This window comes from Sinocyclocheilus grahami, unplaced genomic scaffold, assembly GCF_001515645.1.
Source record: "Sinocyclocheilus grahami isolate Dianchi unplaced genomic scaffold, SAMN03320097.WGS_v1.1 scaffold424.1, whole genome shotgun sequence".
NCBI classification, from domain to species: domain Eukaryota; kingdom Metazoa; phylum Chordata; class Actinopteri; order Cypriniformes; family Cyprinidae; genus Sinocyclocheilus; species Sinocyclocheilus grahami.
The window spans coordinates 559,267-576,125 of record NW_015505603.1 but is presented as its reverse complement, the minus strand read 5'-3'; the positions used below and the strand labels follow the sequence as shown (position 1 = coordinate 576,125).

General features: G+C 35.3%; 1 protein-coding gene and 1 long non-coding RNA gene across 2 annotated transcripts in view; one reads left to right on the top strand and one right to left on the bottom strand.

Moving 5' to 3' along the window:
- LOC107551463 (semaphorin-4B-like) overlaps positions 1 to 16,859 on the top strand; it is a 77,024-nt gene that overhangs the window by 44,210 nt on the left and 15,955 nt on the right. The window contains exons 3-7 of the mRNA XM_016233075.1: positions 10,631 to 10,791; positions 11,516 to 11,578; positions 14,622 to 14,720; positions 15,386 to 15,497; positions 15,598 to 15,714. Coding sequence (XP_016088561.1) covers positions 10,631 to 10,791; positions 11,516 to 11,578; positions 14,622 to 14,720; positions 15,386 to 15,497; positions 15,598 to 15,714 — 552 coding nt within the window. The remainder of the gene's footprint in view (positions 1 to 10,630; positions 10,792 to 11,515; positions 11,579 to 14,621; positions 14,721 to 15,385; positions 15,498 to 15,597; positions 15,715 to 16,859) is intronic.
- LOC107551464 (uncharacterized) lies at positions 799 to 16,666 on the bottom strand. The gene is made up of 4 exons (XR_001604770.1): positions 16,657 to 16,666; positions 9,565 to 9,572; positions 8,099 to 8,105; positions 799 to 863 (listed from the first exon to the last, which is right to left on the bottom strand). It is a non-coding gene; the product is annotated as an uncharacterized lncRNA (long non-coding RNA).

Below are 16,859 nucleotides of genomic sequence, written 5' to 3'. Positions count from 1 at the left end.
TTTGTACTTAATATGAGCGCTGAAGCCTTATATTAAAGACAAGAGTACAGAATGACATTCTTATATTTAAAATGTGCTGTATGTGTCCTAGTCCTAAATTCACAAAGCTAATCTGATGTTGATCTGAGAAAGTGCATTAAATCAGATTTGCTCCAACAAGAAAAACCATTAAGATTATGATTACAGTTGTGAATATGGCTCCAGCTTCCATAGTTTATTTGTTCACCTTGACCCATGAAGAACTGTTCTTTTTCTCCCATCACCATAAAGCACAGAATTTAAAATGTATAGCGTGTTCATGGGCTTCCAAGAACAAACAGATCTCGATGTTCCTGTAAATATTCCTGAAAAACTTGTCATCATAATTAAGCACTGTTTACAACCAAGCAATTGAAGAGAGCATTTTTCCAGATTGTTTTTCCCATCATCAAAAGCAGCTTCAACAGTCAGCACTTTGTCATTAAGGCAACAGGGGGCTTGTCATTCTCCTGACACCTGGAGATGACATAATTTCTCCTTCAGCGCACACTTTGTTTACCTGGCGCTAGAGAAGGTGAGAAATAATGCAAACCCGTAAACACTAGGTTTTGCCGTTTAATAGCACGACATTACTAGCAGTACAGTGTGGCTGAAAACAAGATTTGTGTAGGATTGTAGTAGGCATTTAACATTTTTCTCTGAAAGCTCAAATCATTAGATACACTGTTTACTTAAATGAGCCGTCTGCTGAGGCCTAAACAAAACAGAGCTTTGATCTTTCACACTGACGGCCAGATTGCCGCACACAGTCGCTCTTTTCGACGGGATGCTCTGTGTCTCTAATTAACTTTGGGCATGTACTGTTAGAGCAGCCGTAGGGAATTCTAAAAGCCTGCATAATTAATTTATCTCTAAATGGATTAGAAAGCAAAGCGCTGCGGATATGGCAATCCATTTAGTAGTGGCTTTCTCCAAAAAAAGAAAAAAATGACATGTAATTGCATAATGGTTCTAATGATCTCCTTCCTCACAAAGAATCTAGCATGGCTGTGGTGTGTCTCATAATATAGTAGATCAGACTGATCTAAGGTCATTACTGAGGGTAAACAAGACAAGGACATACAAGTTATGATATGTTGTACCACTGTAGCACAACAGACAATAACTACTCGACTCATAAGTACCTCTTTCTCTTGTTGACACTCTTAGCCCTCTTTCCCCATGAGTGGGAACAGTATAAGCCTTTTTCCCAGAATGCATCAGTGTAGTTTGGAGGGAGCGAATGGCAGCAGCGGTCGTCATGGAATTGCCCTATGGGAACTGACCTCAGTCAATTCGAACAATAACACCACAGACTCATTGAGAGAGAGACCGTATTGTCTGTGGGGGGGATTGCTAATGTTACAAGACATGAGAATCGATGAGCAGGGCATCAGAAATGTGGGGTTAGATGGGGTCATTCCGCACCCTTTTACAAGTTTATTTAAAATTATTAGTTCATTTTCTGGAACTGCATTCCATGACATCCTTAATCAGTTTTGTTTGTTGCAGTTCGTTTTCAATGGAGCAGTTATTTCCTTGCGTTTCACAATCACACCTTTTTAAAACCGCATAAGTGGTTACAGACAGAGACCTCGAACATAACATGTGCTTACACAAAAACCAAAACAGCCCGATATTGCCAAAGACCTTTCTTATTTGAAGTGGTCTGCATTTAATTAGTGCTGGACGTGGGCAGGTGTTTATACAGCTCTGTATACATTTTATAGCTTGTGCTGCAGCATGTTACTCATTAACTGAGCATATAAATCACAACATACAATGACTAAGACAATGCAACAGTAAATAACTGTAGGTGCTTGCATTACTATTACAATTCATCATACTTAAGGTGACTTTTCACTATCTTTGACAAATACGAAACAACAAACCGGAAGTCATTAATTTCCAATGGAGAGTAGTACAGGAGCTGCGTGGAGTTCAGACCATATGTGTATGCAAAATTTTCTGATCCGATTTGAGCTTTTGAACTTTTGCTTGTATGCGACTGCCTGGCCAGATGTGATGTATTATAATTAAAACTATGAGCACAAGGTGAGAATTAACAATATTTTTGGAGTAAAACATCATTTTTTATCAAAAAAATGGGCAGTATAAGTATGTTTTAATAATTTTATAATGATTTAATCATTATAAAATAAAGCAATAAGCCCCACTCTGCTTTGCGTTATGCCTAACAACGCCCTTAGCTGTTATAAATTCACTGTAAACCATGGCTTCATGGGGCTTTTTGCTTTTATATTGAGTGAGTTATTGGACAAAATTGGATTTCGTTAGACCATTACTGTGTATTATGCCAAGCCACAGTATTATATTTTACGTGCCTTTGAAAATGCCAGAGAAACAGAGCTTTAAATAACGGCTATGGGAACAACGCTACTGTATTCAAACGCGTTATGGAAGCGTCATGTTATTCAATATGGAAATGAAAGCGTCAATAAGTAACTGACTAATAAATAACTGAACTCAACCTCATAATAAACATTTGTTTGTGTAATAGGTTAAATTGCCGTCACACAACAGCCAACAGCATTTTCCTAGTTTTTCAGTCAAGACTGAATTTTTCAGTTCAGTTATAAGCATTTTTACATTTATAAAGCCATTTTTTCTTAAAGTGTGCATCATCTTTTTGAGTCAAATTCTTGCATATAATTTGTCAATTAGAATAATGAGATATTTGGGCTGTTACCAAGCAAATAGTATAAATATCAACAAAATGAATCTTTGCAATGCAGAGGAAACACAGAAGCTGCATCTGAAGTGGCATTTAGATGTCACACTGTTTAATGCAGCTCAGAGGGACATGGGATGCTTTAACCTGCAGTTACAAATGCATAGATAATGTTTTGATATTTTAAACAAAAAAACGTGGAATACTGACATTTGAAATTATTTAAAAATGAAAAGATACTTTAACTCTTTCCCCGCCATTGACGAGTTATCTCATCTTTTAGAAGAAAACGCTTCCCCGCCAAAGACGAGTTTTACACTAGGGGGCGCTATTACACATCTTCTGAACGAGTACAAAACCTCTTGAACAAAAACACATGTGTACAGGACGGAGAAACGAGCGATCTCTTATGTAAACAGATGCATATGAAAAACAATGCGATCATCAGAAATGGCAGAAAATGAAATCTGTACTAATGTTACAGAGTAAAATGTTGATCCAGGAAGTGGTATATGTCTGTGCAAGTTTTGGAGGTGTTGATAGAAGCGATTTACTGGATTTATGTTTTGATAATTGTACTGAATATTACCCAGATGTAGTTCTTGATAAAAATTTGATTTTCTCACCTTTTTGCTCAAAATTATGCATTTTTATGAAACCTACCTATATTCAAGTGTTGATAAAAAAAGAATGCTTTAAGCTAGATTATTTTGTTTAAAAGTAGAGGCTCAGATCTTTGTTTTGGTGTATTGCATATTCAAATATTCATACAGCAAAATATTCTGGAGGCCATCAAATTTTAGTGAAAATCATCAAAATCGCTGGCGGTGGCTGGCAACTTTTTCAAAAATGCTGGAGGGGAAAGAGTTAAGTCTCTTAATTAACTTTTTGTTTATTGAACTGTATATTAATATCACATAATTTTAATATCATATTTGAAATCATGTTGATTTTTGGAGAAAAGAAACGACATTGATATATGCATCATCTTTTTGAGTCAAATTCTTGCATATAATTTGTCAATTAGAATAATGAGATATTTGGGCTGTTACCAAGCAAATAGTATAAATATCAACAAAATGAATCTTTGCAATGCAGAGGAAACACAGAAGCTGCATCTGAAGTGGCATTTAGATGTCACACTGTTTAATGCAGCTCAGAGGGGCATGGGATGCTTTAACCTGCAGTTACAAATGCATAGATAATGTTTTGATATTTTAAACAAAAAAACGTGGAATACTGACATTTGAAATTATTTAAAAATAAAATGAAAAGATACTTTACCTCTTCCCCCGCCATTGACGAGTTATCTCATCTTTTAGAAGAAAACGCTTCCCCGCCAAAGACGAGTTTTACACTAGGGGGCGCTATTACACATCTTCTGAACGAGTACAAAACCTCTTGAACAAAAACACATGTGTACAGGACGGAGAAACGAGCGATCTCTTATGTAAACAGATGCATATGAAAAACAATGCGATCATCAGAAATGGCAGAAAATGAAATCTGTACTAATGTTACAGAGTAAAATGTTGATCCAGGAAGTGGTATATGTCTGTGCAAGTTTTGGAGGTGTTGATAGAAGCGATTTACTGGATTTATGTTTTGATAATTGTACTGAATATTACCCAGATGTAGTTCTTGATAAAAATTTGATTTTCTCACCTTTTTGCTCAAAATTATGCATTTTTATGAAACCTACCTATATTCAAGTGTTGATAAAAAAAGAATGCTTTAAGCTAGATTATTTTGTTTAAAAGTAGAGGCTCAGATCTTTGTTTTGGTGTATTGCATATTCAAATATTCATACAGCAAAATATTCTGGAGGCCATCAAATTTTAGTGAAAATCATCAAAATCGCTGGCGGTGGCTGGCAACTTTTTCAAAAATGCTGGAGGGGAAAGAGTTAAGTCTCTTAATTAACTTTTTGTTTATTGAACTGTATATTAATATCACATAATTTTAATATCATATTTGAAATCATGTTGATTTTTGGAGAAAAGAAACGACATTGATATATAAATGATATTTATATAAACTATATTAAATGATATAAATTTATACATTTTCTGCTCCCATATCTTGAATTTTGTGATAATTCGAAATATGTATTTTAATAAACTGAATCATACAGTGAAAGAACGCACTGTAAATGCGCACATGCACTAGTCTAACCTACTACACTTCATCAGGCACTGTTTCTCTGGCATTTTCAAAGGCACGTAACATAAAATATTGTGGCTTGGTTGGCATGATACACAGTCTAATGGTCTAACGAAATCCAATTTTAAACATCTTTTACTGTACCCATTTTATGGCCCTTATATTACACTCTAAAAAATGCTGGGTTAAATATAACCCAGTTCTGGGTTAAAAAGGGACAAACCCAGCTATTGAGTGTATAGCCCATTTTTTAGAGTGTACCTATTTGAGCCAATGCAGATGAATTAAGTTTTCTCAGGACGAGACCGCCCTGATTGTAAAGCAAAACGTGATTGGCTATAGCGAGATCGTGCTACGATTGGTCAGCGAAATGTGGCTGTTATCTGATTGGCTTGAGTAGACGGTGGGTGGAGTCCACGTATTTGTGGATTGTCAGCACGTCTTGATGCAAGAAATGTTTCACAATTCGCAAATGCACAGGACACGTTTCACAAATGCCTGCAGCTATCTACAAATGCACAGGATGCGATTCACAAATAAACGGCAGGCAAAGTTGTGGTTGTGACATAAATATATATTTGTGAATATGTTTTTTTTATTTGCAAATCTCATTTTATTTATTTGTGAATTTAATTCATGTTTGTGAAACTTTAAGATTTATTTTTGGATCTCATTCTATTTATTTATCTCAACCTCATAATAAACATTTGTTTGTGTAATAGGTTAAATTGCCGTCACACAACAGCCAACAGCATTTTCCTAGTTTTTCAGTCAAGACTGAATTTTTCAGTTCAGTTATAAGCATTTTTACATTTATAAAGCCATTTTTTCTTAAAGTGTGCATCATCTTTTTGAGTCAAATTCTTGCATATAATTTGTCAATTAGAATAATGAGATATTTGGGCTGTTACCAAGCAAATAGTATAAATATCAACAAAATGAATCTTTGCAATGCAGAGGAAACACAGAAGCTGCATCTGAAGTGGCATTTAGATGTCACACTGTTTAATGCAGCTCAGAGGGGCATGGGATGCTTTAACCTGCAGTTACAAATGCATAGATAATGTTTTGATATTTTAAACAAAAAAACGTGGAATACTGACATTTGAAATTATTTAAAAATGAAAAGATACTTTAACTCTTTCCCCGCCATTGACGAGTTATCTCATCTTTTAGAAGAAAACGCTTCCCCGCCAAAGACGAGTTTTACACTAGGGGGCGCTATTACACATCTTCTGAACGAGTACAAAACCTCTTGAACAAAAACACATGTGTACAGGACGGAGAAACGAGCGATCTCTTATGTAAACAGATGCATATGAAAAACAATGCGATCATCAGAAATGGCAGAAAATGAAATCTGTACTAATGTTACAGAGTAAAATGTTGATCCAGGAAGTGGTATATGTCTGTGCAAGTTTTGGAGGTGTTGATAGAAGCGATTTACTGGATTTATGTTTTGATAATTGTACTGAATATTACCCAGATGTAGTTCTTGATAAAAATTTGATTTTCTCACCTTTTTGCTCAAAATTATGCATTTTTATGAAACCTACCTATATTCAAGTGTTGATAAAAAAAGAATGCTTTAAGCTAGATTATTTTGTTTAAAAGTAGAGGCTCAGATCTTTGTTTTGGTGTATTGCATATTCAAATATTCATACAGCAAAATATTCTGGAGGCCATCAAATTTTAGTGAAAATCATCAAAATCGCTGGCGGTGGCTGGCAACTTTTTCAAAAATGCTGGAGGGGAAAGAGTTAAGTCTCTTAATTAACTTTTTGTTTATTGAACTGTATATTAATATCACATAATTTTAATATCATATTTGAAATCATGTTGATTTTTGGAGAAAAGAAACGACATTGATATATAAATGATATTTATATAAACTATATTAAATGATATAAATTTATACATTTTCTGCTCCCATATCTTGAATTTTGTGATAATTCGAAATATGTATTTTAATAAACTGAATCATACAGTGAAAGAACGCACTGTAAATGCGCACATGCACTAGTCTAACCTACTACACTTCATCAGGCACTGTTTCTCTGGCATTTTCAAAGGCACGTAACATAAAATATTGTGGCTTGGTTGGCATGATACACAGTCTAATGGTCTAACGAAATCCAATTTTAAACATCTTTTACTGTACCCATTTTATGGCCCTTATATTACACTCTAAAAAATGCTGGGTTAAATATAACCCAGTTCTGGGTTAAAAAGGGACAAACCCAGCTATTGAGTGTATAGCCCATTTTTTAGAGTGTACCTATTTGAGCCAATGCAGATGAATTAAGTTTTCTCAGGACGAGACCGCCCTGATTGTAAAGCAAAACGTGATTGGCTATAGCGAGATCGTGCTACGATTGGTCAGCGAAATGTGGCTGTTATCTGATTGGCTTGAGTAGACGGTGGGTGGAGTCCACGTATTTGTGGATTGTCAGCACGTCTTGATGCAAGAAATGTTTCACAATTCGCAAATGCACAGGACACGTTTCACAAATGCCTGCAGCTATCTACAAATGCACAGGATGCGATTCACAAATAAACGGCAGGCAAAGTTGTGGTTGTGACATAAATATATATTTGTGAATATGTTTTTTTTATTTGCAAATCTCATTTTATTTATTTGTGAATTTAATTCATGTTTGTGAAACTTTAAGATTTATTTTTGGATCTCATTCTATTTATTTATCAATATGTTTAATGTTTGTTAATCTCTTTACATTTATTTATGGATCGTAATCTATTTATTTGGAATTAAGCAACAATTCTATCTCCATAGAATGGTTTCTGCCTGTGCAAATCCCACTTAAGCCCTGTTTAGTTGCAGCTATTGCCCTTTGTCCTTGTCTCGCTAAATCGCCATTAAATTTCTCCCCAAACCCTCTGAAATGAATGCTGTCGGTGTTGAGTGGTGCCCCGTTTCATCCTGTAATCAGAGAGAGAGGAAATACGAGACACACAGAGGCAGGGACTAGTAGCATGCCACTAATGTGCCGTGTTGATCCCCTCCTGCGGTTTAGCAGACTGGATTCAGTTGTAATAAGCCCTCCTGGTTGAGGACTGGTGCCCTATTATTACCGCATTGTCTCCCCCGGGATTCAGGAAGTGAGCGCACAGACCCTCTGCAACAGCTCCCAGAGAAACAGCCGCTTTTAGAGTCTTACCTCAGCTCAGAGTCACCCATGGGAGCATAATCAGTGTAATGATTACATGCTCTCTAAGTAAGACCTACCAGAAGTGGATGTCTTGCAAAGATTCTGTAAATCAAGTAAATCAAAGGCACAGCTTGTATGCCATTATAGCTTTAGCATTTATACCCAATGACCTTGTATTTTATATGATATTGGTGAGCACTATGCTTTGTTTTTTCAAAATCGTAAATGAAAACAGCAACCTGTTCTTTAGACAAAGGCTGACAGCATGTGTATTTTTATGTATTTATAGTCTGCATTTAGTAAACAAGTGTATCCTTTTTGGGGCATGTGAAAGTAACATTTTATTTTACTTTACTTTTATTTTATTATTTTTCTCTGCATAATAAACTGAAATAGGAGGAAGTATTTGACAGAAAAATGCCAGTTCATGTTTAAACATTATACTTTTTTTTCTAAACAGATTTCCCGAATACTCTAAAATATAAAATATTTGATTTTATTTTGTTTGTTTTGACCTGGAATTGGAGGAAGTACCGGTATGTGACAGAAAAATGCCAGTTCATGTTTAAACATTATACTTTTTTTAATTTTATTATTTATTTATTTATGTAAAACATTTTTTAACTGGAATTGGAGGAAGTATGTGACAGAAAAAAATGCCAGTTCACGTTTAAACATTATACTTTTTTTCTAAACAGATTTCCTGAATACTCTTTATTTTATTTTATTTTATCATAATTGTTTACTGGAAAAGGAGGAAGTATGTGACTGAAAAAAATGTCAGTTCACGGTTGAACCTAATACTTTTTTTTGGCTTTCATTTCTGTGTATGTTGGACTGAAAGACAAGTGGGATTCAACCATTAAGCCAATGACAGATGAAGAGAACATTTTGTCATCTGCCATGAAGTGATGAAGTCTGTATTTACAGCCTGTTGACATTGATTCGACATGCATCTTAAGACCAGAGGAGCTGCTATCTTGAAATGATGTCATTGTAGCATGAGAGTACTGCTTCGTTCTGCCAGCGTGTGGAGAGATGAGATGAAAGTACTTTTCCACGCATTTCATTTTACACACTGTCTGAATCACCACCAAATTCTCAAGTGGCTCATCTGAAGTCATAAAAAAGCCATTCTAAAGTATTCTGAAGGGAATTTGAGTAAATCACAGTGCCCTTAACCCTCTTAACAAACACCCCCTACTGGTAGGAAAGATACTGCTTCTTATGGATGCCGTTGTTATGGAAACAGAGAAACAGCCTGTAGGAACTGCCATGATAATGATGCAGTGCAGTGATTAAGTATCTTTGATAGCTTTGTTCCGAAACAGGGATTAAAATTATTACAATGTTGCTTTTTATTCTTGGTGCGGTTCGCTTTCACACGGCAAAGTTTCTAAACGGACCAAATGTGTTAATACAAGTCACGAGCGAGTAAACTGTTGTCTCATTGGTCAAAGTTCCACGGTTTATTTTCCGGGATTCAACTAGCTGTCACTCATGTCATCCGTCAGAATGAACGATAACAGCTTCGCGGGCTTATTGTTGTTGTTGTTGTTTTTTGTAGCTGTCATTATAATAATTTATCATTTTGAGCAGGAGTCCAGGATTGATCGGGAAAACATTTTTAAAATGCACCTACAAAGAAGAGCAATAAGACGGCATTATACAATAAAGTGCACTTTGAATGCACAGACATTCACAGGTTCATTTTGAGGTATTAGCAAAACAACAAAGCTGATGCTTTTCACGGAACTTAAGTAGTTACCCATTATATATTGTGATATAGCCTGGTTCCTTGGTCCGTTAGATCAGATTGCTTTCTCACTACAACCGAACCGCTCCAGAGTTCGTTTTCAATCGAGCTGATACCACCTCTTTCAGGCAATCTCGGACCGATTGTTTTGGCACGGATCCGAGCGCGATTGCCGTGTTCACATATGCCCAAACGAACCGAGCTAAGGGAGGAAACGCGCCAGGTTCCGAAACAACAGGCCAGGAGTGAAAACACCCTAAGAGATGAACATCTGCCTCTGAGCTAGATGTGAGCACACAAATGCTCATTCAACACTGATTCAGACACTTTTTGTGGCAGTAACAGGTTTTAGCTTTCTCACTGCCAGCCAGTAGAAAACATTTTACATTATTATCAAATACAATAAAAAGCAGGGGTTCTGAACTGACCCAACAGTGAATCCCAGGTTTGTTCAGGGGGGATTTAAACTTTAAAAAAATAATCATTAATATCTTCATTCTTGAAAATTATGATTAAAAACCATGCAACGTAAAAGAGAATGCCACGCAAACTACATTGAATATGGGTTAATTTGACAATAAACAAAAAAGAGAATAATTTCTTTCTTAATATTATATTATTAATACATTTAAATGTTTAATTTTAAGGTATTTTGTTCAATATTATAGAAACTACAGTGTAAAATCTGTCTTGATGAAAAGAAACAACTGAAAAGCATGATCACATATCTGACTTTTGCACATTTATCATATTTCCAGTATTAAATCTTTTTAGCTCGGTTTTGCTGACATTCTTCCCTCTCTGCTCTCTTTTTTCCATATCTGCACACAGATGCAATTGAGAGGTCGGCCAAGAGATTTTCACCCGAAAGAGTCTTCAATTACACCTCTCTGCTCCTCAGTAAAGAGGATAACATGCTGTACGTTGGCGCTCGAGAGACTCTCTTCGCACTCAATATCACCGATATCAGCAGAACACAGCTGCAGCGTAATGTGAGTATGTCTGTGTGTTTTATTTTGGAGGATGTATAAGCATGTGCAGTAGTCTGTAATACGAGAGTGGACTATCAGTAATGTTGGGTATAGACATCACTTAAGCACAACCATACGTTTTGTACACATAAGAGTGAATACAGTTAAAGTGGGTCAATTTGTTTTGTTTTTTCTGACAATTTGTCATTTGTATCATTGGTAAAAAAAAAAAACGATCCAAATGGCTAAAATTTATAAGGAGCTTGAGTTCAATAACTCACCGATGCAGTTCACTGCAGTGAATGAATAATGAGTTAAATTTCATTTATTCATCACACAAAACAATTTTATGATTCCAGAATACTTGAAATATAGTGCAAAGGTCAGTAAGGACCAACTTTATGATGCTTTTATTGGTCTTTTGTGTCCTTTTTGAAGCTTTAGTTTCCATTCATTGCAAGTGTCCTACTTTACCAGCTGTCTCACTTCCCCCTATTGTATTTTTGCAGGGTATTACTCCATTTTACTTTTCAACAAATTAACTTTTTAAGTCAAAAATAGACTTTCACAGTTCACTGCAAGTATTCTGCATTGCTTGATTCATTCTGAACATTAAAGAAAGGCGAGACTGCAATATGTTACAGCCAACTCACACTGTAGGCCTACTCATGTCCGTGTTTATGCATCGTCTTACTTTAAATGCACACTTTAATGTAACCGCAGCTTGCAATTTTCACTTTTTCAGTTAACATGGAGCACACCGCAGAGAAAGAGAGAGGAGTGCAGTTTCAAAGGGAAAGATTTACAGGTGAGTGAATTAAATATTCATCAAATTGGAGAGATGTCTTTATATTTCAGCATTAAGTTCCATGTCGATTCATATAGCTCCAGTAAGAAGTGGGTCTCTAAAATAGATATTTGCAATATGACTGAGCTAAATTTGAATCCGAGAAACTGCCCGTCGCACTACTTTCAGTTCGTAGGAACAATTATTGCCTTGACACGTCCACACTGTAATTTCCCTGAAAGCTTGACACTGCATAAAGGCTGTTATTAGATTAATAATCCACATGCCTAATTTGCTGCCAGATTGATTTGTCTTGGGAGCCAGGTTTGGATGGATGTTGGGACCCTGATGAAGACACAGTAATAACTGCTGTTTCTTGATACCGATGACACACAGCTGCCAGAAACCTCTCCCAGACTATTACAGAGGATTTAGATCAAACCTAGTGATGTGAAAACAAGTTCTGAGGCCCAGCCAGCCAACACTTGTGCACACAACCTGGCGCTTGCTTTGAACATTTGCCTTTATTTAACATTCAACTCTTTATGTGTATTAGTTTTGTATCTTTGAAAATTAATTTGCACGATTATCATACGTTCAGCCAAAAAAGAAAAATCTGTCATCATTTACTTATTACATTTCATTTACTTATGTTGTTCCAAACCTGTTTGACTGTGTTTCTCCTCTGGAATACAAAAGAAGATATTTTGAAGAGCATTGGGAAACAAATAACATTGGAACCTATTGACTTCTATTGTATGTATGGACAAAAAAAAAATACTTAGAATATTCTAAAAATATCTTATTTTATTTACCTCAAAAGAACAAAGGTCATATAGGTTTGGAACAACATGAAGGTGAGTAAATGATGACAAAATGTTCATTTTTGAACTATCCCTTTAAGTAAGAAATCGTTCATATATGTCTAAATTTGATCATTTTGATTCAATCACACTTTATCTGCAAATCATTTGATTTGAACTAAAAATTCTGTCGTCATCTGTCCTCCCTCGAGTTGCTCCAAACTTTATTTAAAAAAAAAAGTTTCAGAATATATTTTAAAAAGTCAGTTGTTTTAGCAGTTAGTTTATTTCCATTCTGTTTTTTAAAGACTGATCAGAAATCATGATATTATTTGTGATTATAATTAATTTTTTATAAATTGTTTGTATTTAATTCTATTAAGAGCCATAGTTTTTAACAGTAAGAAATAAAAGCAAATCTGCAGATAATTTTGTGGAGAAAAGTATGTTCATATTTCCCTCCTTACGTTACATCCTACAAACTTTAAAGAAAAGTTTTATTTGTGTTATATCTTGTGTTGTATTTTTTGGGGGTTGTATTTTATTATAATGTAATCCTTACTATTTGTCACAAACAGTACAGATAAGTCTTTATATATTCATGAAAATACATAGCTGACTTTTCATTATAGGAACAGGGTCAGTTGCAAGGGGACTATGATATTTTGGGGTTCTTGGTATCAAAAATGTTAGGACTCCAAATGAGCTAATGAGTGCATCAAGGCCTTGTACTTAAGTGACTGTCACATCCATGTCTTAAGTCTTAAATTGTTATCTGTCTCTCCCTCTCTTATGCATTTCCCTTTTCCTCTTTCTGACTCCAGACTGACTGCTTCAATTACATCAAGATTTTACTGCGTGTGAACTCCCTGAAAGCTTGACACTGCATAAAGGCTGTTATTAGATTAATAATCCACATGCCTAATTTGCTGCCAGATTGATTTGTCTTGGGAGCCAGGTTTGGATGGATGTTGGGACCCTGATGAAGACACAGTAATAACTGCTGTTTCTTGATACCGATGACACACAGCTGCCAGAAACCTCTCCCAGACTATTACAGAGGATTTAGATCAAACCTAGTGATGTGAAAACAAGTTCTGAGGCCCAGCCAGCCAACACTTGTGCACACAACCTGGCGCTTGCTTTGAACATTTGCCTTTATTTAACATTCAACTCTTTATGTGTATTAGTTTTGTATCTTTGAAAATTAATTTGCACGATTATCATACGTTCAGCCAAAAAAGAAAAATCTGTCATCATTTACTTATTACATTTCATTTACTTATGTTGTTCCAAACCTGTTTGACTGTGTTTCTCCTCTGGAATACAAAAGAAGATATTTTGAAGAGCATTGGGAAACAAATAACATTGGAACCTATTGACTTCTATTGTATGTATGGACAAAAAAAAAATACTTAGAATATTCTAAAAATATCTTATTTTATTTACCTCAAAAGAACAAAGGTCATATAGGTTTGGAACAACATGAAGGTGAGTAAATGATGACAAAATGTTCATTTTTGAACTATCCCTTTAAGTAAGAAATCGTTCATATATGTCTAAATTTGATCATTTTGATTCAATCACACTTTATCTGCAAATCATTTGATTTGAACTAAAAATTCTGTCGTCATCTGTCCTCCCTCGAGTTGCTCCAAACTTTATTTAAAAAAAAAAGTTTCAGAATATATTTTAAAAAGTCAGTTGTTTTAGCAGTTAGTTTATTTCCATTCTGTTTTTTAAAGACTGATCAGAAATCATGATATTATTTGTGATTATAATTAATTTTTTATAAATTGTTTGTATTTAATTCTATTAAGAGCCATAGTTTTTAACAGTAAGAAATAAAAGCAAATCTGCAGATAATTTTGTGGAGAAAAGTATGTTCATATTTCCCTCCTTACGTTACATCCTACAAACTTTAAAGAAAAGTTTTATTTGTGTTATATCTTGTGTTGTATTTTTTGGGGGTTGTATTTTATTATAATGTAATCCTTACTATTTGTCACAAACAGTACAGATAAGTCTTTATATATTCATGAAAATACATAGCTGACTTTTCATTATAGGAACAGGGTCAGTTGCAAGGGGACTATGATATTTTGGGGTTCTTGGTATCAAAAATGTTAGGACTCCAAATGAGCTAATGAGTGCATCAAGGCCTTGTACTTAAGTGACTGTCACATCCATGTCTTAAGTCTTAAATTGTTATCTGTCTCTCCCTCTCTTATGCATTTCCCTTTTCCTCTTTCTGACTCCAGACTGACTGCTTCAATTACATCAAGATTTTACTGCGTGTGAACGGCACTCACCTGTACGTGTGTGGAACGTATGCTTTCAGCCCTATCTGTGCATACATCGTAAGTACTGTGTTTCATTTTGTTCTATTCTGCAGGATTTCACCACCTCCCTCCATACTTTTAACAGGCTGCAGGGGAGGAATTAATTATCCATGTAATTTACTCAGTCAATCAAAATGTCCTCAGAAATACACTCTTCCGCTCTCTCCCTAAGGGTAGATGCTGCTCGGATGAGAAATTATTATGGCCCTGCACTTTACTTAGACCCTTCACTCTAGAGACTACGCCTGGATCGGTGTGTGCATTCGAGGGGTCAACACTGACCACTAAAATTGAAGCTTTAGGATAGTGTACTTCGCCTACACGAGTTGATTCTATGACAGCTGTCCCCTGAAATGGTTTGCAGATGTATATTTTACCTTTATGCCCCTATAAAGACACAAACAAAAAAATAACCAGAGTGCGTACAGCTGCATCTCCTTCCAAACATCCTTTTTATCAGTATCCTTGACCAACACAGAGTCGATAGTACACACATCATCCCTTCACTTTGAGTGCGTTCACCCTGTTCTTACTATCTTTCCAGACTTATCGCAATAACATGACGTTCTGTTCAGCAAAATAAGGTCCTTGTTTAGAGCTACACAGGCAGTAAGCCGTCAGGACAGCCGATACAAGAGACAGTGCTTGCTGTCATTACAAGAATGTGTCTTTTTTTCCTCTAGAACACATCTGATTTTTCCCTGGTGCGCAATGAAATGGGAGAAATAGTCACTGAAGATGGTCGTAGCCGGTGTCCTTTCAACCCTGAATACAAGTCTACGGCCATCATGGCCGGTACGTGCCACAAAAATTGGTGTAATGTATTGTATGTGTGCAACACTCTTTTCTGACTTGCTTTATTAATATCTGTTGCTTTGAAATTATGGTTTTACAGATGGAGAACTGTATGCCGGCACAGTCAGTAACTTCCAAGGGAATGAACCCATCATTTACAAAAGCCTTGGCCAGGGCACAGCCTTAAAGACTGAAAACTCACTGAACTGGCTTCAAGGTAAAAGCCACATCCATTACCATCCTGCTCTTAGTAAGACTGATTCACTGACAATTGTAGCACTTTTGTGCACTGTATTTGAGCGCAAAAGCTTGCACATTAATCACCTGCCGCAATTCAGTTTGACCAGGTGCTAACGTCTTTTAGGAAGTTTTCGTGACCATTGTTCCTTACTGTATATTCACAGTAAAACTGCTTAGGAACAATATTTATTGTGAAAAGTGACATACAATACATTTGATTGAATGGAATATCTTCTCAGCTCTATATATCTAATGTTACTCTACCAGTGTGTAGAAAAAGGTACACAGTTAACTCAATACAAACTGAAATAGCCGTAAATGTTTAGATAATGAAGCAACCATACCTTCATTTTATATTAATTCAGTTCGTTGTAAATTGCACCTCACAAAACAAAGTTATTTTTGCCTGGTACAATTAACGTTGCACTATTATTGCACATGTAAAGCTATGGAAATGGATGTTTGAGTCGATGTGATTTTTGTTGCATTATTTATATACTATTATAGTATGTTTTTTTTTTAGTTTTCATTTTTATTTTGTTTTAGGAAACTTTGTGTTCTTTTGTCATTTTTCTTTTGTCATTTTTATATTTCATTATTGCTTTAATTAATTCTTGTTTTATGTTTTAGTTTTAATAATATTACTTCAACTTGCCAAGGCAACACTTCTAATTTTTAAGATTTTTTTGTTTTGTTTTTTAAGTTGAAGTTTTTATCTAATATTTGTATTTTATTTTATTTATTAAGTTTTATTTCAATTACCAAAACTGATGTAAAGAGGAATTTAAAGATTAGAAGATTAAAAGAAGAAAAAAAAGTCATACAGGTTTGTAATGATATGACGGGGAGTAAATGACCACAATTTAAATTTTTGTTGAACTATCCCTTTAAGTAATTCAGGCGCTACAATAGTGCAAACAGCATGGAAGTAAATGGCTCTATCAGCGGGCACAGTACCCTCCATTCTGTTCTCTTTAGGGACTCAACTCCCCTGAACTTACCACTGAGAGGCAATTTTGGCACATCAGAGAATTATTCATGTAAAGCAAGACTACAGAGAACAAAACAAATCAATTTAGCGTCAGTTTACACCCTTCTCACTTTACTAAAGAGTACTGAGTA